We start from the raw sequence: 26,415 nt of genomic DNA on the forward strand, positions 1-26,415 counted from the left end.
GGCCAGCCTGGTCTACAGAGTGAGTTCCAGGACAGCCAGGGCTGCACAGAGAAACCCTGTCTTGAAAAACAAACAAACAAAAAAAGCTATGACCAGAAGCAATTTGGGAGAAAAGGGTTTAATTAATCTTACAGCTTGTAGTTTAGCATGAAGGGAAGTCAGGGCAGGAACTCAGAGGCAGGAATCAAAGTAGAGACCATGCAGGAGTACTGCTTACTGGCTTGCTGTCCTTGGCTTGCTCAGCTGTCTTATGTAGGCATGGTCATGAGCCCAATGATGACACTGGCCACAGTGGGCGGGGCTTCCCACATTGATCAGCAATCAAGAAATATCTTCAGACCAGTCTAGTGGAAGCAATTTCATTTATTGGTTGATTGATTGATTATATGAATGCTCTATCTGCGTGTACACCTGCATGCTATTAGAGATTGTATTAGACACCATGTAGTTGCTGGGAATCGAACTCAGGACCTCTGGAAAAGCAGATTACTCTTAACCGCTGAGCCATCTCTCCAGCCCATGGAGGCAGTTTCTTAATTGAGGTTCCTTCTTCCTGAGTGACTCTGGTTTGTGTCAAGTTGACAAAAACAAACCAGTTGTAATAGCCATGGGAGCATCATGCTAAGACTCTCTTCCCAAGGCAGGCATTTTTCTCACACAAACGTGAAACTACACGAGTGACAGCATTGGTGGAGCTGAGCACTGTGGGTAATCATGATGGCACTCTCAGAGACAAAGCTGTGTCCTTCTCCATGACAAGCCTGCTTGTCCTTCATGAGGACAAGCTGTTTAGCTCTTGATGTTCTGTGTATGTGGCTCTCAGTAGGTACCAGCTTCTGTGCAGATGTTATGATTCCCATTTTATAGATGTAGCAGTGCAGGCACAGCAGCATCAAGTAAGCCTCCCAGGATAGCACGGCTCATGAGGCAGAGCCTTCACTGGGTCCAGACCATGCATCTCTTACCCAGAATGGTCCAGCCCCTCAGTCACCCTGAGATGTGGGCCTGAGACACGATTGTTCCTATCACACAGGACAAGAAACCCACCGAGTCACTTTACCCCCTTGCTCAGCAAGCTTGCCTTTTGTGACCATCCCAAACAGATTTGGGGTTAAACAAATGACAACTAGCAAGTTTTGTGTTAGTAGTGCACTCTGCTCTCTGCCAAGAACACTTAATCCCCACATTCCCACAGAGGTAAGTGGGGTGAGAATTGTAGCCAGAAGTGACTTGGAACAAAGCCAGGGCTCCCCACTTCCAGGCTGCAGCTGTCGCTTCTCGGGAGGGGCAGTGTGGGCAGATTCAAGGCCTGACGGTGGCATGGCAAGATTCCTCACCCCTCTCCCCTTTGCACCCCTCCACCTGCCACACTGAGTGCAAGAGCTGACCTGGAGAGCCACCCCTGGAGGCCCCGAGGGAGGAAGGGCAGTTCTGGGATGCATCAGGGGAATCAGAGGAGTATCCCAGCTGGGCGTACTGACTCTCAGAGCATCTCCCTTCATGTAGGCCACATGGAGGGCGGAAGTGAGGGTTCTCTGAGGTAAAGGAGGGAAGCTGCTTCCTATGTGCTGGAGTGTGGGGGAGTTGGGACCGGCAGGAAACTCCATGAGGAGCTGGTATGGCTCAGTTGGTAAGGAGCTTTCGGAGAATGCACAGAGTCCTGTATTCTATCTCCAGCACTGCAAGCGTTTAAAGAGCTCCTGCTTCTTTTAGCGCAGCCTATCAACTCTACCCTGATGCCTGACTCTGCCCCAGTGGCCTTGGTCCCATGGGAGACCATAGCCGCACCCTCCCAAGGAGTTCAGTCCTAATGAGGAATCCAGTAGAAGGAAGAGGCAGGGCTGACCCATGATCCTGGGGCCCTAGAGAGAGAGGTGGGCAGGGTAGGGGTTGGGGAGATGGTGTCAGAGAGTGCATGGAGCTTCCACAAGGGAGCTTTTTGGAATTTTCCATCCTGGAAAAGGCCTGTTAATGAGGCTCATTTGTGTGTTCTAATCAAGTGGACAGGTCTGTGTAGCCACCATCCAGACCAGAACTTGCCACTCCTAGGGAGCTCGCCATCCCCATGTGTAACACCATGAATTAATTTTACTTGCAGAGGAATTTAAGTTGAAGCATATAGCTGATGCCCCCTCCCACCTTTTAAAACACAAGGTTGCATGTATCCCAGGTTGGCCCAGACTCACTGTGTACTCAATCCTGGCCTTGGAACCCTGTTCACCCCTCCCAAGTGCTAGGATGATGGGCAGGCAGGCCCCTTCATATCATGCCTGACCTAGAGTGTGTCCTTTTGGGTCAGTCTCCTTTTGCTGAGTACTGAGTGCTGGAGTCCTCCTGTCAATGTGACCTTGCTGCAGCTTCTGGTTCTCATTGCTACAGAAAGGACGCCATTGTGGCAGTAGGTGGCAACTTCCTACTTCTGATGGGTCTTGGGGTCCAGTGTGGGATGTATCTGATGCTCATCACTTGAAAATAGACTTGAGAGAATGACTGTGTCACAGGCATGTGTTCCTGTGGGTTGAATGAATGCCATCAGAGAGGATTTCAGCAAGTTATTAAGAAGGACTTCCAATCCCTGAAGGTTATGGTCAGCTGGTTCCTGCCCTCAGAGGAGGAAGTCGTGAAGCTTCCTTCTGAGAACAGGAGGAAGAGGCTCAATTCCAGGCTGAGTGACCTGGGGCCAGGCCTTGACTCCTTCCTGTCTGGCATTGGTCCCTTCCCTGTCGTCTAGGGTTCCCAGACTTCCCGGCAATGTCCCAGTCACTTGGGGAGGGAATGAGGCCCGGGGGGCCTTGAGTACCACCTCCCAGCTTGAGCCAATGTGCACCATAGACAGCATTGCTTCTGAGAACAACAGGCTTTTTTGAGAAGCACAGCCGACGACAGGGTGCTTCTGTACACACAGTGTGCAAGCCCAGTGTGCACACAGCCTGGGTTCCATCCCTCACAGCATGTAACTGGGTGTGGCGCACACCCATCATCCCGGGACTGTTGGGGAGGCAAGATCAGAAGCCCTAGGTTGTTGGCTACACAGTGAGTTCATAGGCTACTTGGGACCCTATCTTGAAAAAGAAGAGAAAAAAAAAAAAAAAAAGGTGGGCAGGGGTAAGCCTTGTCCCTCGGGAGCAGGTGTGGGCCTCTGCGGCTGTCCTAAGTGCAAATAGTAAAGGTTTCTTTATGGAGAATTATCACTTTCTAAAGCAAAGCAATTTAAGTTGAAGCATATAGCTGATGCCCCCCCCCTCGCCCACCTTTTAAAACACAAGGTTGCATGTATCCCAGGTTGGCCTCAAACTCACTGTGTATTCAATCCTGGCCTGTTGTACACACAAAACTGTGGCTTCCAGAGCCAGGCTGTGGAGAAAGAGCTTGTCTCGGAGCCACATTTAGGCATCTGTCCCATCAGAGTGTCTTGTCTGCTCACCTGCCTCTGCTCTGGGCTGTCCCATACCCGTCTCCATTGGCTGCCCGTTCCTGGGAGGTTGATTGCATCTCACATGGCTCCCAGTTTTCCCTGGGACTGGGTGATATGGAGAGTGGTGACCTCATCTCTTGTGACTCCTGGCCTGGTTTGGTCCTATAGTTTTCCCTCCTGGTGAGAGAGGACCAGCCCAGAGCCCTGATTCTGCCTTGCCATGTAGACCTGAGTCAACAGCCCTGATAAACAGCCCATTTCCCGGGGCTGAGGGAACAAAGCCCTGTGGCTGCTGCCGAGGGATCCGTCTGCCTACCCCACCCCTCCTCTTCCTGAAACAGCTGTTTATTCTTTTGACAGGAGTTGGAACCCTGTACCTTCCTTTCCTCTGAGCCCTGCCTCCTTCGGCAGGCTGGCGCTCGATAGAACTCGGTTGTTTTACTGTTTGCTTTGGAGGGAACACAGCGGACGATGAGGTATGTTCAAAAGATTTGTGCCTCCTAGCCTCAGGTCACCAGGAGCTACTTTTAAGTCACCAAATGGTTCCACCTGAGGGAGGACCCTTGCTCTCTTCCTAAGCTTTCCTTGGTCTCTTCTGTGGCTTTGTTGTCCCTTCCCCTGTGTTTCTGGAAACAGGGCCTGGTGGAATGCTGGCTCAGGGACTTTGGCATTCTGGTTCTCTTGGCAGTGCCTGGGGTTATGCCAGTCTAGGCTGCAGCCTGGTGTTCTCTGTGTGGGGTTTGAGTTGACAGTGCGGGGGTAGGGGCTGAGTCTTGGGTAGGGCATGGTGGGAGGGTGCTGAGCCTTTTCTGCAGTGGGCTGTCTCATATACTTCTCCATTGGCTGGTCATTCCTGGGAGGTATCACTTGAGGTTGATTGCATCCCACACGGCTCTGCTCCCAGGGACAGCCCAGCACTGCCCTAGCATGTCTCTGCCGTAGAAAATGCTTTGATGGTGGTTTTTGGGGTCAGCCAGGGAAAATGGTAGCTGGATCCCGACTTTAGACTTCCTGAAGGAGACTGAAGCAGAGGCGGTGAGGTGTGCCTCAGAACAGGTTGTACTGCCCATGATGGTGTGTGATGACTGTATCTGTGGATTTAGTCAGAGACCTGCCTCTCACTTTCCTGAATCTGTGTTTATTCTGACCCTAATGTTATTAATATTTTTTCTCTCTCTTTGTGTGTGTGTGTGTACATGTACATATCTGTACTTGTGGGCATAGAGGCCAGAAGAGGCTTGCTTTAGATCCCCCAGGCTGGAATTACAGATAGTTATGAGCCACTTGGTGTGGGTTTTGGGAACCAAGCTATATTCTCTCTGTAAAAGCAGAAAGTCTTCTTCTCCACTGAACCGTCTCTCCAGCCCTGACTCCAACCTTCTTAATTAAAACATGACTAGAAGCTAGGTTTTTTTTTTCTTTCTTTTTTCCCATCAGTTGTATCATGTTTCTTCCCATGGGGAATTTTATAATAAAATGATCTCTCCTTATCCTAACACTGCCCCACTGCCAAGAACAAGACCTAGAGGTGGACACTGACCTAAAATCCGTTACTTCTGAACGTATTAAGCAGCCTCATGCCAGCCACCCTTCACTCAAGCGTGGTCTCAACTAGAAAACAGAGCCATGGGCACCACAGTGACCACTGGCGACTGTGAGGCAGAAAGGACATACAAAGGAGGATAGTCAACACCAGGCACACAAGGAGATCCCTGCTGATGGCAGAAGAGTGATCCACTCGGGCTTCCCAATTTACCCGAGGAGAAGCTGACTCTACTTAGTGTTTGGCCAGTTTGAGGGTCCGTCACAACAACATGGCAATCCTGAGTAGCATAAAGAGATTTGAGTCTTCCCATGACGGCTGGCAGGGCCTTGGAGGCCACCTCCCAGGATGGTCTGCTGTGCACATGGGTAAGCCGATTAATCTTTCAGAGCCTGTTTTCATGTATATGCAAAATGGGATTAATAATAGTTACACCACAGGGTTGTTGTGGTGGAATTGAAAGACAGCTGGAGAATGCTTTAGTCTGGGCCTGGCTCAGGAAGGAAGCAGGTATGAAAGCTGACTTCATGGGGTCAGGGCACTTTAAGAAAAAGAACTTAAAGTTGTAGATACACTATTCGGTAGGGATGTGACCATGTAGACTGTAAGGAGGGCTATATCAGAGTAGGTGAAAACATCCACGTCCTTCAAACACGACACTCAGAAATCCATAAAATGATGGAAAAGTTGGAAAATGGATGGGATATGTGGAGCTGTGTGATGCACATGTTATACTTTGGCTGCAAATTAAAAAAATAAAAATTTTGCTACATTTAGTTATGTCCATGCATATGTGTCTGTATGTGCGCATGTGCACATGAGTCCAGGTGCCCTTAGAAGCCAGAGGTGTGAAGGCCCTGAGTTAGTTGACTGTGAGCCGCCTTATATAGATGCTAGGAACCAAGCTCGGTCCTCTGGGAAAGCAGTGTGCACTCTGACCTGCAGAGTCATCTCTCCAGCCCCAGGGCTGCAGACCCAGTATCTTTACTAGGATATTCTAGACCAGAGATTCTCAACCTTCCTAATGCTGCAGCCTTTTAATGCCATTCTTCATGTCACAGTGCTCCCCAACCATAAAATTATCTTTGTTGCTACTTCATAACTGGTTTTGCTACTGTCATAAATCATAATGTAAATATCTGTGTTTTCTGATGGTCTTAAGTGACCCCTATGAAAAGGTCATTCAACCCCCAAAGGGGACATGATCCACAGGTTGAGAACCACTGTTCTAGTGGCATTTTCTTTTTATTTTAAATTGCATTTATTCATTTAATGTGTGTGTGTGCGCGCACGCATATGTCCATTTGTGTCGTGCATGTGAGAGTGAGAAGACAATTGTAGGAGTCACTTCTCTCCATCATGTTAGACCCCAGGACCTTGGGATAGAAGTCACTAAAGAAGCAAAAGAAAAAACAAAACAAAACAAAAAAAAAAAGAAAAGAAGAAAATCAAAAGTTTGGTCTCCATCATAGCTGATGCTCACGGGTGGTTATTTGCTTACTACAGACCATTGTGCAGAATTGTTTGTTGTTAGTGGTCTGGACAACTTCCTGCTCAGGTGGCTTCGGGCAGATCCCCAGCATGTGTAGTCCTTGTTCCTTGATAGGTAGTACATACAGTAGGGCAGCCGGGCCGGGTGCCAGTTTGGTGGAGCACTGGAGGCTTGGCACATCGTGACCACTGAACAGGAAGAAAGTAAGGCCTGGATGCTATACAAGGTTCGGGACCCTGATGGGTAAGTGGGGCAGCTCTTTGCTTCCTCCTGCAGCCTCAGATAACTCGGAGCTAGACAGTGACTCCTCCAGACTCTAGGGGATCTTTTCTACTTTAGAACGTGCTTAAGTTTTCTCCTACCTGTACTCTGATATGAATACAGCTACATCTTGTGAGGGGACCCAGAGGCCTAAGCTTCATGGGGCTTGGTGAGCCAGCCTCTGTACTGCAGATACATTGGTTGGCTGAGGAGTCTATCATTAGATCATCCAGTCTAGGAAAGCATACGGGCCATGGCAGCAGGTTGAGCCCTTGTGCTTAAGGGATATAGATTGATACCTGGGACTGATTTCCCATCCAGACCCGGAGAAGCCTGGTGCAAATGACTTCTTTACGGACTGTGAAGCTCTGCTTCCAGGGCAGGAGGCTGATCCTTGGCCTCTTTCCTGTCTGATGTTGGGAAATGCCTTATGTGCGCACCCATGAGAAATAGCAGGGCTTCTCGGCTGCAACCTTGCCCCAGATTGGGCATAGCAAGGTTTCTCTCAACCTGCACCTGGCGTCTTGGGCTCATCCCGGCTGCTCTGTGAGGGGCATCATATGAGCCTGAGATGCTTGCCTCACACACAGCTCTGTATCCTTGACTGGAACCTCTCTCCCTAAGGACATTGTCATGGTCATGGCTGCCATTTGTGGAGAGCATGCTGACTGCCTGGTACAGCATGCTTTGTAGGCACAGTCTATTTCTGTCCTTTGTAAAGCCTCAAGGGAGATGTTTGTGTCTCTATATTATACATGAGAGAAAACCTCAGGTTAAAGTGACTTCCCCAGGGTATACATCTGGGACCCTGCTGGTGGTCAGAGTCACTCTGATCTTGATCTGTAGTGCTGGATCAAAACACTCTTGCATATAATTGAGGGTTTGGGGAAACCAAGGCTGGGGTTGTAGGCAGAGGATTAGTACAGAGGTGCAGTGCTTCCTTAGCATGACTAGTGTGGAGAGTTCTATCACCAGAAATGTATGTGGGTACTCGTGTGTGCAAGTGTGTGCTCATGTGTGAAAGTGTGCATGTGTGTGCGTTTGCATGAGTGTGCACAAGTGGATATGTGTGTGCACGCAAGTGTACACATGTGTGTACGTGTGCACATTGTGTGCATTTGTGTGTGCTCGAGTGGATGTGTATGTTTGTTTATACGTGAGTGTGTATTTTGTGTTTGTGTGTCTGCATGTGTCTCTGTGTGTGTGTGTGTGTAGTTAACAGACAGTGCCCAGTTTGCCGTTCTATTGTTTTGTTTGCTTTTCTAACGTTTGTTATTCCTGGACACTCTATAGCCTGGTTAGCCTTTTGCCTCCTGTTCTGGAATGGAGGGTCCTCAGTGGCCTTGTTTACTCACATGCCTCTGTGTTCAGAAGCCCAGTGGTACCCAGTAACCTAGTCCATGTAGTTGATGGGTCAGAGTGGTGCAGGACTGAAGTCTCTCGGGACCCTCATTGATTTGTTTATTCCACAAACATATGCGTGAACCTACCAAGCCTCCTACAGAGCCTGGGCCAATCTGGACTCACAGAGCCTGGGCCAATCTGGACTCACCATGCCTGCTCATTCCTTGGGGAGGAAAGAGTAGCTTTCAGGCCCTGGGGCAGGAGTGCAGGCTGGGAGGAGAGCACTTCCTAGGAGGTTTGGTTTCTTTGGCAAGTGCTTTCTTCTCCCTGCCTGTCTCTTGTTCTCCAAGACAATGATAATGACTTTTCCAGCCAGGGCCCTGGTGCATCCAGCCGAGGTTCACCTTTCACCCTGATTGAGATGGAGAAAACAGGAGCACCCAGTGTCTGCTCCAGAGAGGAATTGTTTGGAAGGAATGTTTCCATCTCTGGCTGGTGGATCTGTGAGGTTCTCTGAGGGATGTTCATTGAGCCATGAAATGGATCCAGGAAGGTGGATGCTTCCCAGCGTGGCTCCACCTTGTGAGCTGCCACCAACACTGTGTGTCCCAGGAGGAGAGATGCAGGTGCTCATCTGCGAACCCAGAACCCATGCAGGAGACAAGCTCTGCAGGGTTGAATCTGGGAGTGGCCAGAGGATGGAGTGAGAGGTGATTGGGTCACAGGGTCTCAGAGTTGGCAGGAGAGCTCCAGGCCACCACAGGCGCACTCTCTCTCTCCTCTCTCTCTCTCTCTCTCTCTCTCTCTCTCTCTCTCTCTCTCTCTCTCTCTCTCTCTCTCTGTGTGTGTGTGTGTGTGTGTGTGTGCGCGCGCACGCGTGCGTGTGTGTTTTAATTTAATTTATTTTGTTAAGACTGGATTTCTCTGTGTAGCCCTGTCTGTCCTAGAACTAGCACTATAGACCAGGATGACCCTGAACTCAAATATCCACTTGCCTTTTCGTAGTGCTGAGATTAAAGACACAGGCCATCATGCCCTGTCCTCTGTCTTTTAAAGTATAACTCCTATTTTTATTTTTTCCCAGATGTTTCTACAAATTATAGGAGAGACCACGGATTCACTTTTAAAAGAGATAAACATACTTATTAGAGAGCTTGATCTCAGATTGACCTGTAAGAAATGATTGTGTTGTTGTAAGCTCACTGGGCTTTCTAAAATATTAGTGCCTACTGTATACATCTTCTGTAAAGCCACGCAGCTAAAGGTTACAACATGTGAATGGTGCTTGTATAGTAAGCATCTGAAGCCACTCCTTTACATGGGCTTTAGTGGAGGTCGTGGGGCAGTGTCATCATGTCTAAATCATGCTGGGGTATTTGGTCCTTGAGAGTCACTTCTGATGTGAATTCCTGAAGTCTATGAAAGTCACATACACCTACCAGGCTCAGGAGGATGGGTGGGGATCAAGAGTACCGGTCTGGACTGCCTCTGGTGGTGCCTCTGTTCCTCTGTGTCCTGCTCCTTCATTTGGAAGAGGCTTTGGATTTGATTCTAGGTGAGTGGGGTCAACATAGCTGAACCTCGAAGCCCAGGCTTACTCTTGCCGCTCAGCAAGCACAGGGTGTCCTTGGACTTGATCAGAGAAATTAAAGTTTGTCTGTCTTTGCAGCAGCTCATGCTCGGGCTGGGCTACAGCAGATGGTGAGGCCTTGAAAGTCCCTCATTTGCGTCCATTTGTTAAGCAGTATTCCAGAGCTCTCCTTTCTCCAAGTGTTCTGAGCACTTTCTAAGGACCAGCCCTCGTTTTCTGCAGATCCTCCCAGCTGCCTCCTTTATGAACATTAGTAATGAAGGCTAACATTTTAAAAAAAGCATTTATCTTGTTATGGCACTGCTCTGAAATCACTTCTCTCTCTCTCTCTCTCTCTCTCTCTCTCTCTCTCTCTCTCTCTCTCTCTCTCTCTTCCCCCTTCCCTCCTAAGGCAGTCTTATGGTTGGCCTGGCAGTGATCTGCCTATTTCTGTCTCCTGAGTTCTGGGATTAAAGCCAAGAGAGAGAGAGAGAGAGAGAGACAGAGACAGAGAGAGAGAGACAGACAGACAGACAGAGACAGAGAGAGAGACAGAGAGAGAGACAGAGAGAGATAGAGAGACAGAGACACTGTGTGTGGGTGGGTGGGTAGTGGGTGGTGGTGGTTGTGGTGGTGGTGGTGGCTCATACACCAGGATGTACATTTGATGGTCATAGGACAACACTTAGGAGCCAGTTCTTTTCTCTCCTTCCATGGTACATTTTGAGCACCAGGCTCAAGCTGCAGACTTTTCTCAGAAAAAGTTACACACAGAGTCATCTCTCTGTCCCTTTTTTGTTGAGATAGAGTCTTGCTGTGTATAGCCCAGGCTGTCCTCAAATTTTCATCCCCCATCACTAATCTTATCCCCATTGTCAAAACAAGAAATCTGAAGCTCTGGGCCCAGATGGGTTGAATTTAGACTTTGCGGCACATAATCGCGTAACACCTATGGTGTAGCGCTCTCGTGAAGCTGAACCAAGTAACAGGGCACGTCAATGCTTATGCATAGAAATATTCAAATGGAATAGAGATTACAAAGATGAACTTTCAGTTGGGTCTGTGATGCCCCTTGAATTCCAAAAACTCAAGGTTTGAATTTGGTTTTCCAAGGTTTTTTTTTAGAGATGGGACAAGGGCTGAGGAGCTGTAGCTTCTTGTGTAAAGTTAGGACTCAAGTCCTGATTCTCTGCCACAGCCTCAGCTCTTTGTAATCTCAAACCGGGACTTCTCTGGCTCTCAATAGGTTTTGGGGTGTCCTTGAGGATGATGGAGTCTATGTCTTGACGTAGGTGGGCTTGGCTCAGAGAACTGAGGCTTGGGAGACTCGGTGGTCACCCACGTCACTGTGGGCCAGGCCCATCACCTCACCCGCAGAATCAGGAGCCAGTAGAAGAGAAAACGAAGCTTCCTGGAAGTGGAAAGGCGGGTCCCTGAGAATCAAGGGAGGGACCAGAAGATGCATGGCCAGCCTGGCCTTGGTGAGGCTTTTTATCCCCAGCACTGATCAGTTCCAGCCTGTAGTAAACTAGGGAGTCCATGACAGGCTTCTGACGGGTTCACTTGAGTGGGTGTGGGGGTCTCTGGTTGGTGGATGATAAGGTCAGGAGTAAGAAGGAGGTCAAGGAAGTGAGAGGGACAAGAACTGGCTGGGGATCAGCTGTTGTCCTGGTCACTCAGGGCCCTTTAAAATCCACAGCCTCTGGGCTAAACTTACAGTGAATAAAGTGTACTACGTGGGCGCTGTTCTTCAAGGCCCGATCCAGTACCTCGTGCAGGAGGAAGGCTTCTGAGCCAAACCCAGCTAGTTTACAGCATTTGCATCTAGTCTCAGCGCTTACTTCTAGAATTAACCTGAAAGCTTTCTGCTGCTCTTCAGATGTTGCCTTCTTCTGAGATACGCTCACAGCTTCTGTCTGGGTTGAGCTCAGTAAGAAGCAAGCTCTGAGAAAGGCCTTGTACTCTTAGCTGCTACCTTAAAGGAGCCGCGGGACGGCTCAGAAAGTAAAAGCACTTGCTGCCAAGCCCGATGACCTGGGTTTAATCCCTGGGACACTGTCTTAGTCAGGATTCCTATTGCTGTGATAAACACCATGACCAAAAGCTGGGAAGGAAAGGGTTTATTTTTACCTTAAGATTCTCAGGTCACATCCATCACTGAGAAGTCAGGGCAGAAACTCCAGGCAGGAAGCTGGAGGCAGGAGCTGGATCAGAGGCCATGAAGGTGTGCTGCTATGGCTTGCTCTCCATGGCTTGCTCAGCCTGCTTTCTTCCTACCTAGCCTTGGTGTCTCTGGAATGCCACTCCAGTGATACTGTGAGTTGGAAGTTGGGGTGTGCAGAACAGCAGGGGGCAGAGTGAGCAGTTAAAATCTACTCAGAGCTCTTTTTTGCCAGGCTTGGTCCTTAGGTGTCTGATGCTCTGGGTGATTAGGCCAAGCCCTATTGCCTTGTGAGGTTTGTGGGCAGACAGAGGAAGCCTGGCTTCGGAGTGGACGGCTCATCTGTGGGCCAGAGGCATGTCTTCTCTTAGCTCTTGGAATCTTAAAGAGCCAGCAAGCCTTGAGGAACAATTTCTCCTCAGACAGGAGAGTGCCCCAAGGGATCAAAATGTTATGACAAAACTTCCTTTGTTATGACAAAACTTATGACAAGGAACAGCAACTTGCAGGCGTATACACAATTGTTTGCTCTCTTTGGCCATTAGAATTCTCTGTGACTTTCCCTACTAATGCTGGGGTTCTGGTATGGTCCCCCCACCCCTCAACAGGCAAATAGATCCTCTGAACTCAGATCCAGTTCTTCTCTACCTCAGAGGCTTTGGTGTCTCCCAATCTCCCCTCAGACCTCTGAGAGCTCTGTGCATCCTGTCTTAAAGCCTTAGCCCACAGTGACACACCTCATCCAACAAGGCCATACTTACTTCCTCCAACAAGGCCACACCTCCTAATAGTGCCACTCCCTGGGCCAAGCATATACAAACCACATTCTACACACTGACCCCCAGAGGCTTGTTCAAACACTGAGTCTACCGGAGCCATACCTAGCCATAGAATAATAATAATAATAATAATAATAATAATAAAAGTTTAGTCCAACTTCCAAAGTCCCCATAATCTATAGCAGTCTCAACAATGTTAAAAGTCCAAAGCACAAAATCTCTTCTGAGATTCATCAAATCACTTAACTGTAATCCCTAAAGCAAGACAGGAAACCAGCTGGGCAAACTCTGCCTGCATATCTGATGTCAAAGCAGTCTTCAGATCTCCAACTCCTTTTTCATCTTTATTGACTGCAACACAAGTCTTTTTTTTTTGGGGGGGGGAGGCTGGTTCCATTCCCTGTTAGTAGCTTTCCTATGGCCCTGGCATCTTTAAGATCTTGGGGTCTCCAAATCAACTTCAGCTTTAAAGCTTCTTGTTCCAATGTCGTGATCTTCTGGGCTCCTCCAAAGGGCTTTCACCACCTCCCCACCTCCGCTCTCTGTGGCACTCTAGGCTCTAGTTGACTACACTCCACTGCTGCTGCTGTTTTGGGTGATTACCCTATGGTACTGGCAAGTAGGTGCAAGCTGTCATAGAAGAGTGAATCTTCCTTCTCCTAATGTCCTTATGTAGACTCCAGCAGAGGGTGTGGCTTAGATTAAAGGCGTGTACCACCACACCTGCATCTAAAACTTGCTTTGTTCCAGGCTGACTTTCAACTCAAGAGATCTGCTTACCTCAGTCTCCTGGAATTAAAGGCCTGCACTACCTTGCCTGGACCTAAGATTTTCATGATCACTATGCTTCAAGATCTCCATGTCAAGACCTCCATGTCAAGACCTAAGTCAGAAACAAGTCTTCCATCCGCAAGATCTGGATCACAGGTGTGTCCTCTGTTTCTGGATTGTAGTTCATTCCGGATATAGTCAAGTTGACAGCCAGGAATAGCCGTCACAAGCCCATTGTAGAAAGCCCTGCCCTAGAGGCTCTCTTCCCTTTATTGTGGTGGCTCTTGTCTTCTCTCCAGTGTTGAATTGTGTTGCCATTCTGCATCTTTCCTTCCCTGATTGATCGCCACCCTGAAGTACTCCTCAGTCCGTTATCTTCCTCTCTTTCTTTCACAATCTTATGCAGCATTTTAAAAAATACCTGAATACCTCCTTCAGTAGTTCCAGTTGTTTGCTGGCTTGGGAGGGTGTGGTGGGGTGAACCAGGTGGGGCTGAAAAGGGGGCACAGGTTTAGATTATAAAGGCTCATTAGAGCAAGTCTTCAGTCCTCCAGCAACAAGAGAGTTGGCGAGTGGGAGCCTCGGAGGTAACTAGAATTATATGGAACATCTTACAGCTACCTCCTCTCTTTCTAGTGCCCACATGGATGGGCCTTAGTATCCCTCTCAGAATGTGAAGCCTCATTAACTGTGCTGGCCTCAGCTCTAGTGAATTACACACAAATGTATCCTGTTAGAAAGGGTGTGGGCAGATGCCTTTTATTATCTTTATTGCATCAAATATTTTATGTGTACGAGTGTTTGTCCTGAGTGTGTGTGTGTATGTATGTGCACCACTTGTATGTATGATCCCCATGGAGGCTGGAAGAGGGAGAGCATCAGATCCCAAGAAATGAGAGCTGTGAGCTGCAATGTGGATGCTGGGAACTGAAACCAGCAGGTGTTCCCGTGAGCTGACTAAATCATGGCGCTGTTTCTCCAGCCCCAGAAGCCATCACTCACTCCAGAATCATTTAATGTATTTCTCCCTCTGTTTTCTTCCTGCCTCTACAGGAGAAAATAATGAATGTCAAGGGAAAAGTAATACTGTCGATGCTGATTGTCTCAACCATGGTCGTCGTGTTTTGGGAATATGTCAACAGGTAATTATGAAGCCAGCTCGAAAGGCCGCTCTCATTCCATGTGACTGGTACCAGCTGAGTGACCAAGCAAGCTGAACATAAGGAACAGAGCCACAAACAGGATTCTACTCTTCCTATGTTTCTGAGCCCTGGATGGCCATTAAAACTGTAGACCATTCAGGTCACATCTGCCTAAGTAATTATCCTCCTTCTTGCCATGCCCCTCAGACCTCGAATTTCTGCAGGCTAGACCCAGAGAGAAAGTACATTAAGCCAAAACCACAATCTCAAGTAATTTGTATAAGCAGATCCCAGAAGATTCAAGTCAGACAGGGTGGTGAGTGTATGGAATCCTTGTACTTAGAAGGCAGAGGCAGGAGAATCATACAAATATAAGACCAAGCTTGTCTACATAGTGACTTCCAGGCCAGTCATAGCCTTACAAGGAGACCCTGACTCTAAAGATAAAGCGGCTGGAGAGGTGGCTCAGCAGCTTAGAGCACCAGCTGATTTTTCAGAGGACCAGGGTTTGATTCCTAGCACCCGTATGCATGATGACTCACAAGCACCTGTGACTCCAGTGTCAGGGGTCCTACATTGTTTTCTGGCCTCCATGGGCACCAGAACACAAATGGAGCATATCTATGCACACAGGGAAACGTACATATGCATAAAACTGAAAAATAAATAAAGGAAAAAAGATAAACAAGTAAAATTCATGTAGGAATTCCACAGTCCTAAAATATTTGTAGGATTACAGGGACCATCCATGTTGCTGGGTTTTGCTGCAACAATACCAAATTTTACCAGTGATTCATTCATGCCTGGCTGACTCTTCCTCCCTCCCTTGGAAAGCAGGGGGAATAAAGTGTTCCTCATTTGTCAAATGCATCTGTGAATTAAAGTCTACAGCTGCCTCTGTTCCTGTAAGCTCTGGTGTCTGTGGCCTCAGGGGGAGATCCGTCTCCCCCAGAAAGTCCCTGCAGGCTCCTAAGAAGGAACACTGCCTGAGCTCCATTCCACTTCAACAGGTCCAGAGCTAACTGGAGGAGCTTTCTCAGAATACTGTTTTTCACAGTGACTTGTTTAGTGGCCCAGGACTTCTTTAATCTGGATTGTCATCTGATTTATCTCTTTCAGAATCTTGAGTTTTAAAATCAGTTGTACCAGCAGAACTCTCTTGGCTACAAAATAGAAACTGTATCTTTAGGTCCAGGGGTAGGAGGGGCAACCTTCCAGTCAGAATGCAGAAGATAGAAGTTTCAAGGTGTGGCTAGCATGTAACTCCTTTGGGATGGGATGTTCTGTTGTTTCATTCTGAATAGCTACTTTGAGAAAAGGCCTGACAAGGTAGGGTGTGACCAACTTAAAAGATCTGGGGAGTAGGCCATTTGAATTGACTAAGCTAATTCAAGTAACAGATGATTCACGAATTGGATATGACAACCCTTAGGCGCTTGGGCTGAAGAGCTTCCTGGCTAGAGCATAAAGCCAGACTGCCTGGTTGGTCCTGGACTCCCATTAACTGCCTGTGTGACCTTGGACAAATTACTCAGCTACTCTGTTCTTCAGTTCCCTACGTTTAAAAATGGGGATCATATCCCAGTACGGTGGATCCTACCTGCAGTTCCCAGACTTGAGTGGTTGAGTCAGGATGATCACGCTGAATTAAAGCCAACCTGGGTTACGTATAAGGTTAAGGCCAGCCTGAACTAAATAATGAGACTTTTTTTTAAAAGAAAAACCCTAAAAACAAAACCATAGAAATCACAGATCAGTGGTAGGAACACGTACCTAGCTTGGGTAAGGAATCCTTGCACCTCTGATGAGCAAACAAGAAGATTCCCTCTGCCTTCATCTTCCTCTTCTTGGTCATCTTTGTCATCATAGCAAGGTACCACAGCTTGCATGGCTTCAGCCAGAGAGTCTTAAGCGAAGGTGCTGTCCTTGTCAGTTCCCAGGTGAAGCTTTCTCCTTGGTTTGCAGACAGCTACCTTCTCCCCAGACACACACATGATGGAGGACAAGCAACTTGTTCTTTTCTTATAAAAACACTAAATCCATCATGAGGTCCCAGCCTTAGACTACCATCCAACCTAATTATTTCCCCAATGTCCACCTCCAAGTACCACATCCTGGGGACAGATTCACTGCACAGTAGCAGCCTTTGCTCTGATGGGCAAAACATAGTGGCATATAGAAGGAATGCCTCCAACTGCTGAGCTTGTCCAAGAGAGCATGCGCTCTCTGGAGCTGGAATACTCGTTTGGACAAACCAGCAAGCTCTGAACTGAGTTTGATTAGACACCATTGGTGGTGTCTAGTTAGAGCTGTGCCTCTGTCTTTCGAGAGGCTCACAAAGGAAGACACAGTGAGCTTCAGCTGGCTCAGTGGTTAAGAACACTTGCCTCCTCTTCTAGAGGACCCAGTGCCATCACTGGATAGCTCATGGCTGCCTGTAACCCCAGCTCTTGGAGATTTAGTGCCCTCTTCTGGCCTCCGCAGGTACTGCACACATCATCACCCACCCCCCCACCCCCTCTCCTGCACCCAACAGAGTGGGTGGGTGGGGGGGAGGCAGGCAGAAGAATTGAAAGCTCATGAGCACATATGAACACGACATCTCAGAAAGAGCATTGATATCTTTGCTGCCAATCACATGCTCTGAGCATCATGGCTGCAGGGCTGGCTACTTTTTAGGCAGTTGTCTGATACTCAAACTCTAGACACATTGTTTTCTCACTGATGAAATCACTTGTTTTTCTGCCAGAGTCCAGAGAGGGAATAGGTCTCTGGCACTGTCCAAACTGACCTGAGGTGGACTAAGAGCGTCCACCCTAGAGTGGCAGGTGGCACTGTGCTCAAAGAGATTTAAATGTAACTATTTGACTATATCTAACAACTAATATGTATACATCATTTAAAACTAATATTGCCTTCTGGGCCATACAGGACTGTAGTGAGACCCTGTTTCAAAAAATAATAATAGTGGCTGGAGAGATGGCTCAGTGGTTAAGAGTACTCACTGCTCCTTCAGAGGACCCAGGTTTGATTCCTAGCACCCACATGGTGGCTCACAACTATCTGTAACTCCAGTTCAGGGGCTCTGATGCTGTCTTCTGTCTCTGTTGAAAGTGATACAGGCAAAACACCTATTCATATCTTTGGTTCATATCTTTGTTCTAAGTAGAATTGGCTCTTGAGATCCCCTGCCTCAGGCTCCATGGAGAGCTCCCATCTTCTGAGTGTGCAAAGGCCACATGGAAGCCCAAAGAGAGCTCTTTCCCATAGGGTGTCACAGCATGACTGGGTGAGATCTGTGGATAAGGATTTAAAGTGGATGAAGGATGTCGTGGCAGAGAGACCATGAGATAAGGAGGCAGAGACTGCCTGGCTTGGAAGGAGATTCATAGACACTTACAAAACACATTCTGTGGTCAAGGTGCCATGGTGAGATTGGATCAGGGAAGGCACAAAAGAGGTGACTTTTTGAAGGCAGATGCTTGCTTCCTAGGAGGCGGCTTGAGCTCTGGTGTGGGGAGGGAGTGGGGAGAGAAATAAGGACCAAAGAGACCCTGGTAGAATCGGAAACAACTATTACTATCGGATGAGCAAAGTCAGGTGTAGAGCTTTGGGTACAGTGCCTCTGCTCAGAACCAAATTATTCAGTATGGCACTAAGTCCTGCCTTTTTGAAACACTTCTCAGTTTGTAGTCTTCATTGGTCATTGCTATACAAAGCAAAGAGACCTCAAAGTTGTGGCCTCTGCTGCTCAAGGCTGGAACTACAGGCACCAAGCCAACACACACATTCCCCAGAGGCCTCTCTGGTCAGCACTGTCAGGAGCCATGGCTGCCTTGACCTCTGCCCTACTTCCTAACTGTCCCCCATACCAACTCTTTATGCCCACTGCTGGTCTCCAGCAACACTAACTTTCTAACAGTTCTTCACAGGCAAATCCCCAACAGGTTAGATATATGTTGCTGTATGTTGCCTTCTCTGTTACATTGTATATTTCAGGGCTAAGGACCTATCTTCCCTGACCTACAGTGAGTCCCAGCACTAGGTGTGTAGGACATACCCAACAAGTCCTACAGAGTCCTACAGAGTGACTGACTAAAGCTAGTACCTTAAAGTAGTTATCGCTGGCTTAGACTTCTGAGTGCTGGTTAAAGCAAGACCCTTAGGGTCTGCTCAGCAGAAGGGATCTGAGCTGAATGTGGCAGGCTGTTTCCTGTGGGGAAGATATATCCTCAGTATGAGATGGCTGGCCATGGTGCTTCCACCTTCCCCGCCTTCCTCATTGCCCAGCATCTGGGACTGTGGTGAAAGAGGACCTTCCTGTCACGTAACAGACAGCTGGGCGACTTTAAAAGAGAGAATGGGGAAAAAATAATCTCCCAAACAAAAAACAAGAATTGAGAGTGTTTGGATGGCCACTTCTATTCCTCAGCGATGCTTGCGGGAATCCCCTGAGAGCCCAGCAATTAAGGAAAACCACTGAAGTGAAGACTTTCTGAGAATTAAAAGTATGTGACATGTTTTTATTTCTTATTTGCCTTTAGCCCAGAAGGCTCTTTCTTGTGGATCTATCACACAAAGTAAGTGTTCTGAATTCGGTGTATCTATTGGATGTCTCCATCACTCGATCTTTTAGTCCCTACAGTTGATTCTCTATAAGCCAGCCAATGTGGTGCTCAGGCCACAGTATAGGGAGAAGGAGAGAGGCCAGGAGAGGGAGGAGGATCCCTAAGGCCCTGGAGTTGGGGGTATACTCTACCAGTCCCCAAACTGGTCTTTATAGAATAGTGATAAGTTTTTCCCTCAGTTCTGATCAGGGAACTCCCCTCAAATAGTGTCATGGGAATCGTTTTTGGTTGATTTAGGAAAAGAAGCCAGGGAACTGGCTGCTGTAGCATATACCTGCAGTGCTGGTGCGAGGCACGGAGGAGGAGTCATGTCAAGCTCTAGTTTCTTATCTTTTACATGGTGGCCAGGAAGCTCAGAACAAATTATTTATAATGGCTTTCCCCACACTTAGCCTTTGTTTGGGTGTAATTCATTCCCTGCTGTTACACCTGGCTTGTATCCTTAGCTGCTGAGGGCTATTGGTCACACACTCACACTCAAAGCCACTGAGCCCTCAGTCCACCTGTAAAGATGAGAATAGATGTGAAACTTTAATTTGGGATTGCCAAGGTCATGTGAAAATATACACCAGGTAACCAAATGAATGAATGGCATTGTCATGGTGTACATGTGTGGTATGTGCACGTGTGCAAATTGGTGTCTACAGTTGTGCTTGCCTATGTGTGTGGTATGTACACATGTGTGAACTGGTGTCTATAGTTGTGCTTGCCTATGCATGTACCAGAGTGGGCCAGAGGACAACTTTTATTATTCTATTCTTCTATACCTCAAGTTTGGAGACAAAGTCTCTTACTGGACCCGAGTATTATTTTTGGCTACACTAGCTGGTTTCTGTTTCCACACACCACTACCCCCACACTACCGGGAGTCTAGACTTGCATCACTGGCTTTGACTGTTGTCTGAGTGCTGGACATCTGAACTTGGCTCCTCATGCTTTTGAAACAAGCACTTTATCCACAGAACAGTCTTTCTAGCTGCCAATATTGCTTTTTTATTAAAATTGTGTGTGTGTGTGTGTGTGTGTGTGTGTGTGTACACACGTGCAGATCAGAGGATAACTAAGTTCTTTCTTTCTACTCCTATGGGTCCAGGAATTGAACTTGGGTTATCAGACTCCCCACTGAGACATCTTGCTGACCTTTTTCTATTTCCTATGACTTTTTAAATTCTGTGTTCTTTCCTGATTATTATAAGCACACCTTGGATTCATTAACGATCTCAGATATTTCCAGAGGCAAATGAGGTCTAGAGTGGGTTTTTTAGCCAGGTGTGGTGGAGTGTGCCTCTTGTCTCAGCCAGAGCCCAAGTGAGAGGATGGCTGAAATAGCCTGAGCTATGTACCAGGACCCCATCTCTAAACAGAGTCCCTAATGCTGAATGCCTGTTCAGAATTATCTTGTCACCTCATCCAACTTTCTCTCACCAGAGACACCTGAAACTAGAGACTTTAACCATGACTATCTCAAGTCAGGGCTAAGATGGATTGTGACTAGTTTCTAATTTTTCTTTGGGCAATCTTCAGATTTCCTGAAGCCATCATTGATTGGGGAAAGGGAATTTTTCTCAGATTGACCTCTGTAATACACGCATGTATGCACACATGCACTCATCTTTGGGAAGGTCCTTATTCTTATTTCAATATCACCCCACATTACAACCATGTTCTGTTTACCAGGTTCTTGTGTGTCTGCTGTCTCACTGGTTATTACAGATCCCTTCATGGAAGGATTATTACTGATTACCCTTCTTAGAGGAGAAAGTTGCAGTTTAGACCATGTGTATGCATGGTCACTCCACTAGCAAGTGGATCTCTGGACCACAGGCTCATGTGTCTGCAGGGGCTCCACCATCCTGATTTCCCTGCCCCTCATCCTTCAGGGGTCCCAGGGATGAGCAGAGTGCTGAGGGCCATTGGGAAGGGCACATCTGAGGCCCCTCAGGTCCATCCTCTGCCTTTGTATCTCCTTGTTTCATGAGCTGCACCTTGAAGTTCACTTTTACAAGTGATACCTGACGCTTAACGTTTGGAACCCCATGTAACTGGGACTGCCTCGATTTCTAGCTGTGTTTATATTCTTTTTCATTTCCTAGAATTCCAGAGGTTGGTGAGAGCAGACGGCAGAAGGACTGGTGGTTCTCGAGCTGGTTTAAGAATGGGTAAGGGATCAGGATGGGTTCCTAAGTCCCTGAAACCCGCAAAGGACCCATGGCCTCCTCCCTCACTCCTTCTGGCTCACTGGACTCAAGGAGTCTCTTCGTTGCTGTTCTTGTTGTTGACTTCTGTTGTTATAGTGTGTTTGTGTGTATGATGTATGTATGATTGCTGCTGCATATGTGCCTTCGTACACATATGAGGTCAGAAGACAGCTTTCTGGAGGCAATTCTGTCTTTCTACTGTGGGCTCTGGAAATCAAATTAGATGATCAGCCTTTCAGGACAAGCAAATTTTACAGGGTGAGCTATCTCACAAGTTCAGAGGAACTTACAAGTGGAATTCTGAGTTTCTTCCCCCTCCCCTCTCCGTCTTCCTCCTCCCTCCTCCTTCCTCCCTCCTCCTCCGTTTCCTGTCTGCCTTCTTCCTTCTTCCTCTGCCTCTGTCTTTCTCCAGTTAAGGGTGAAGTTCAGGCTGAAGTGGAAATTTCCGAATAGACACAGAACAGAAATGTTCCCTGGAGTGCTATTCTAAAAAAATCTCCCGTACTTCTGATATAACCAAGGGTTACAGGGTTATTGGACCTAAACCCCTGACCTGTATGGTGGCCAGAGAGGCAAATGCTACACCTTTTATCAGAAGTGTGTAGGGATCAAGTTTCAAACTGCTGCTTACTACCTACTGCATCCTCCAGTCTACCCAGTACTGTGAGTGATGCTTTCTTTCCCTGAGACACGAGTCATGAAAGCCACCTATCCTTACCAACTTTGTCTTCCCTTTGTCCACAGGACCCACAGTTATCAAGAAGAGGACATAGAAAGACGGAGAGTAAAGGGGAAAAATGGAGACAGCATTGAAGAGCCTCAGCTATGGGACTGGTTCAATCCAAAGTAAGGACAGAGACTAGGCAGATTAAAGGAGCTGGCAGGAGATGGGGGGGCTGCTGAGGGGGCTACTGAGGGGGTGCTGAGAGGGTGCTGAGGGAGATGCTGAGAGGGGTGCTGGAGGGAGCAGGTAGAACTTCCTCGATGGGGTTTGGCTAAGGTACTGAGATCTGGGTGCTTTCAATCAGACTGAGCACTGTGGTAGTTGCCACAGGAAATGGCCAGTGGAAGAGGAAACATAAACACTTGGTGTAAAGGGCTCTACAGGCCACATAGGATGCTGCTGTGGAAATGACAAGATCTGGGGTGAGCTAGAAAAACTCTCTAGATTCAGTTAAAATGTATCCATGAGGTAGAAATTATGAGCTATGAGGTCACGGGGTCAGGAATTCACTCCTTACACAAGCAGAGAACACAAGTTCCTCAGAAACTAGGATATGTTAGCTGGTGTTTTCCAAACTGCTGCTTACTACCCACTCGTGTTCTCAGAAACCAGCCAAAGTACTGAGCCTAAACAGGCTTTTAAGACAAGCAAGGAATTGCAGAGTTGTCGCTGTCAGCAATCACTTCTTGCCATTCACAATAATGTCTGCATTTGGTGACTGTATATGGGATGGATCCCCATGTGGGGCAGTCTCTGGATGGCCTTTCCTTCAGTCTCTGCTCCACACTTTGTCTCCATATTTGTTCCCATGAGAATTTTGTTCCCCCTTCTAAGAAGGACCAAAGCATCCACAAGAAGAAGGTCTTCCTTCTTCTTGAGCTTCATGTGGTCTGTTAGTTGTATCTTTGGTATTCTGAGCTCTTGGGCTAATATCCACTTATCAGTGATTGCATACCATGTGTATTCTTTTGTGATTGGGTTACCTCACTCGGGATGATATTTTCTAGTTCTATCCATTTGCCTAAGAATTTCATAAATTCATTGTTTTTAATAGTTGAGTAAGTTCTCCATTGTGTAAATGTACCACATTTTCTTTATCCATTCTTCTGTTGAAGGACATCCATGTTCTTTCCAGCTTCTGGCTATTATAAATAAGGCTGCTATGAACATAGTGGAGTATATGTCCTTGTTATACGTTGGAGCATCTTTTGGGTATATGTCCAGGAGTTGTATAGCTGGGTCCTCAAGTAATACTATGTCCAATTTTCTGAGGACTAGCCAGACTGATTTCCAGAGTGGTTATACCAGCTTGCAATCTCACCGACAATGGAGGAGTGTTCCTCTTTCTCCACATCCTCGACAGCATCTGCTGTCACCTGAGTTTTTGATCTTAGCCATTCTAACTGGTGTGAGGTGGAAACTCAGGGTTGTTTTGATTTGCATTTCCCTGATGACTAAGGATATTGAACATTTCTTTAGGTGCTTCTCAGCCATTCAATATTCCTCAGTTGGGAATTCTTTGTTTAGCTCTGTACTGAATTTTTAATAGGGTTATTTGATTCTCTGGAGTCTAACTTCTTAAGTTCTTTGTATATGTTGGATATTAGCCCTCTATCAGATATAGGATTGGTAAAGATCTTTTCCCAGTCTGTTGGTTGCCGTTTGGTCCTATTGACAGTGTCCTTTGCCTTACAGAAGCTTTGCAATTTTATGAGGTCCCATTTGTCAATTCTTGATTTTAGAGCATAAGCCATTGGTATTCTGTTCAGGAAATTTTCCCCTTTGCCCATGCGTTTCAGGCTCTTTTCCACTTTCTCTTCTGTTAGTTTCAGTGTATCTGGTTTTATTTGGAGGTCCTTGATTCACTTAGACTTGAGCTTTGTACAAGGAGATAATTCTGGATCAATTTGCATTCTTCTGCATGCTGACCTCCAGTTGAACCAACATCATTTGTTGAAATGCTGTCCTTTTTCCACTGGACGGTTTTAGCTCCTTTGTCAAAGATCAAGTGACCACAGGTGTGTGGGTTCATTTCTGGGTCTTCAATTCTATTCCATTGATCTTCTTGCCTGTCTCTGTACCAATACCATACAGTTTTTTTTTTGGTTTGTTTTTTTCATTTTTTTTAATCAATATTATTCTGTAGTACAGCTTGAGGTCAGGGATGGTGATTCCCCCAGAAGTTCTTTTGTTGTTGAGAATAGTTTTCACTATCCTGGATTTTTGTTATTCCAAATGAATTTGCAAGTTGCTCTTTCTATCTCTATAAAGAATTGAGTTGGAATTTTGATGGGGATTGCATTGAATCTGTAGGTTACTTTTGGCAAGATGGCCATTTTTACTATATTAATCCTGCCAACCTATGAGCATGGGAGATCTTTGTATCTTCTGAGAACTTCTTTTTTTTCTTTCTTCAGACACTTGAAGTTCTTGTCATACAGGTCTTTCACATGCTTAGTTAGATTCACATCAAGGTATTTTATATTATTTGTGACTATTATGAAGGGTGTCATTTCCCTAATTTCTTTTTCAGTCTGTTTATCTTTCATGTAGAGGAAGGCTACTGATTTGTTTGAGTTGATTTTATAACCAGCCACTTTGCTGAAGTTGTTTATCAGGTTTAGGAGTTCTCTGGTGGAAGTTTTGGGGTCACTTAAGTATACTATCATATCATCTGCAAATAGTGATATTTTGACTTCTTCCTTTCCAATTTATATCCCTTTGAGCTCTTTTTATTGTCTAATTGCTCTGGCTAGGACTTCGAGTATTATATTGAATGGGTGGGGAGAGCAGGCAGCCTTGTCTAGTCCCTGATCTTAGTGGGATTGCTTCAAGTTTCTCTCCATTTAGTTTGATGTTGGCTACTAGTTTGCTGTATATTACTTTTACTATGTTTAGATATGGGCCTTGAATTCCTGATCTTTCCAAGACTTTTACCATGAAGGGGTGTTGAATTTTGTCAAATGCTTTCTCAGCATCTAATGAGATGATCATGTGTTTTTTTTTCCTTTGAGTTTCTTATATAGTGGATTATATTGGTAGATTTCCAAATATTGAACCATCCCTGCATCCCTGGGATGAAGCATACTTGATCATGATGGATGATTGATGTGTTCTTGGATTTGGTTAGCAAGAATTTTATTGAGTATTTTTGTATCGATATTCATAAGGAAAATTGGTCTGAAGTTTTCTTTCTTTGTTGTGTCTTTGTGAGGTTTAGGTATGAGTGTAATTGTAGTTTCATAGAACGAATTGGATAGTGTACCTTCTGTTTCTATTTTGTGGAACAATTTGAAGAGAATTGGTATTAGGTCTTCCTTGAAGGTCTGATAGAATTCTGCACTAAAACCATCTGGTCCTGGGCTTTTTTTGGTTGGGAGACTTTTAATGATGGCTGCTATTTCTTTAGGGGTTATGGGACTGTTTAGATGGTTTATCAGATCCTGATTTAACTGTGGCACCTAGTATCTCTCTAGAAAATTGTCCATTACTTCCAGATTTTCCAGTTTTGTTGAGTATAGGCTTTTAGTAGGATCTGATAATTTTTTTTTTAAATTTCCTTGGTTTCTGTTGCTATATCTCCCTTTTCATTTCTGATTTTGTTAATTTGGATACTGTCTCTGTGCCCTCTGGTTAGTCTGGTAAGTGTTTATCTATCTTGTTGAGTTTCTCAAAGAACCAGCTCCTGGTTTTGTTGATTCTTTGTATAGTTCATTTTGTTTCTACTTGGTTGATTTCAGCCCTGAGTTTGATTATTTCCTGCCATCTACTCCTCTTGGGTGTATTTGCTTTTTTTTGTTCTAGAGATTTCAGGTGCGCTGTCAAGCTGCTAGTGTATGCTCTCTCCAGTTTCTTTTTAGAGGCACTTAGAGCTATGAGTTTTCCTCTTAGCACTGCTTTCATTGCATCCTATAAGTTTTGGTATGATGTGCTTTCATTTTCATTAAATTCTAAAAAGTCTTTAATTTCTTTCTTTATTTCTTCCTTTACCAGGTTATCATTGAGTAGAGTGTTGTTCAGTTTCCATGTGTATGTGGGCTTTCCATTGTTTTGTTTTGTTTTGTTTTGTTTTGTTTTGTTTTGTTTTGTTATTGAAGACCAGCCTTAGTCTATGGTGATCTGATAGGATGCCTGGGATTCTTTCAATCTTCTTGTATCTGTTGAGGTCTGTTTTGTGGAATTATGTTTTGTGACCAATTATATGGTCAGTTTTGAAGAAGGTACCATGAGGTGCTGAGAAGAAGGTATATTCTTTTGTTTTAGGATGAAATGTTCTACAGATATCTGTTAAATCCATTTGGTTCATAACTTCTGTTAGTTTCACTGTATTTCTGTTTCATTTCTGTTTCCAAGATCTGTCCATTGCTGAGAGTGGGGTGTTGGAGTC

General features: G+C 46.2%; 1 protein-coding gene across 5 annotated transcripts in view; it reads left to right on the forward strand.

Moving 5' to 3' along the window:
* LOC114610246 (N-acetyllactosaminide alpha-1,3-galactosyltransferase) overlaps positions 1-26,415 on the forward strand; it is a 72,037-nt gene that overhangs the window by 36,087 nt on the left and 9,535 nt on the right. For 2 of the 5 annotated variants that reach the window (XM_028754743.1, XM_028754744.1), the window contains exons 2-7: positions 3,776-3,891; positions 13,316-13,492; positions 14,390-14,478; positions 19,023-19,058; positions 21,200-21,265; positions 22,049-22,150. In XM_028754743.1, the coding sequence (XP_028610576.1) occupies positions 13,400-13,492; positions 14,390-14,478; positions 19,023-19,058; positions 21,200-21,265; positions 22,049-22,150 (386 nt within the window). In that variant the 5' untranslated portion in view covers positions 3,776-3,891; positions 13,316-13,399. The remainder of the gene's footprint in view (positions 1-3,775; positions 3,892-13,315; positions 13,493-14,389; positions 14,479-19,022; positions 19,059-21,199; positions 21,266-22,048; positions 22,151-26,415) is intronic. The other 3 variants (XM_028754746.1, XM_028754745.1, XM_028754747.1) reach the window with 3 other exon arrangements.

The sequence above is a fragment of the Grammomys surdaster genome, unplaced genomic scaffold (genome assembly GCF_004785775.1).
Source record: "Grammomys surdaster isolate TR1022 unplaced genomic scaffold, NIH_TR_1.0 126035, whole genome shotgun sequence".
Lineage (NCBI taxonomy): Eukaryota > Metazoa > Chordata > Mammalia > Rodentia > Muridae > Grammomys > Grammomys surdaster.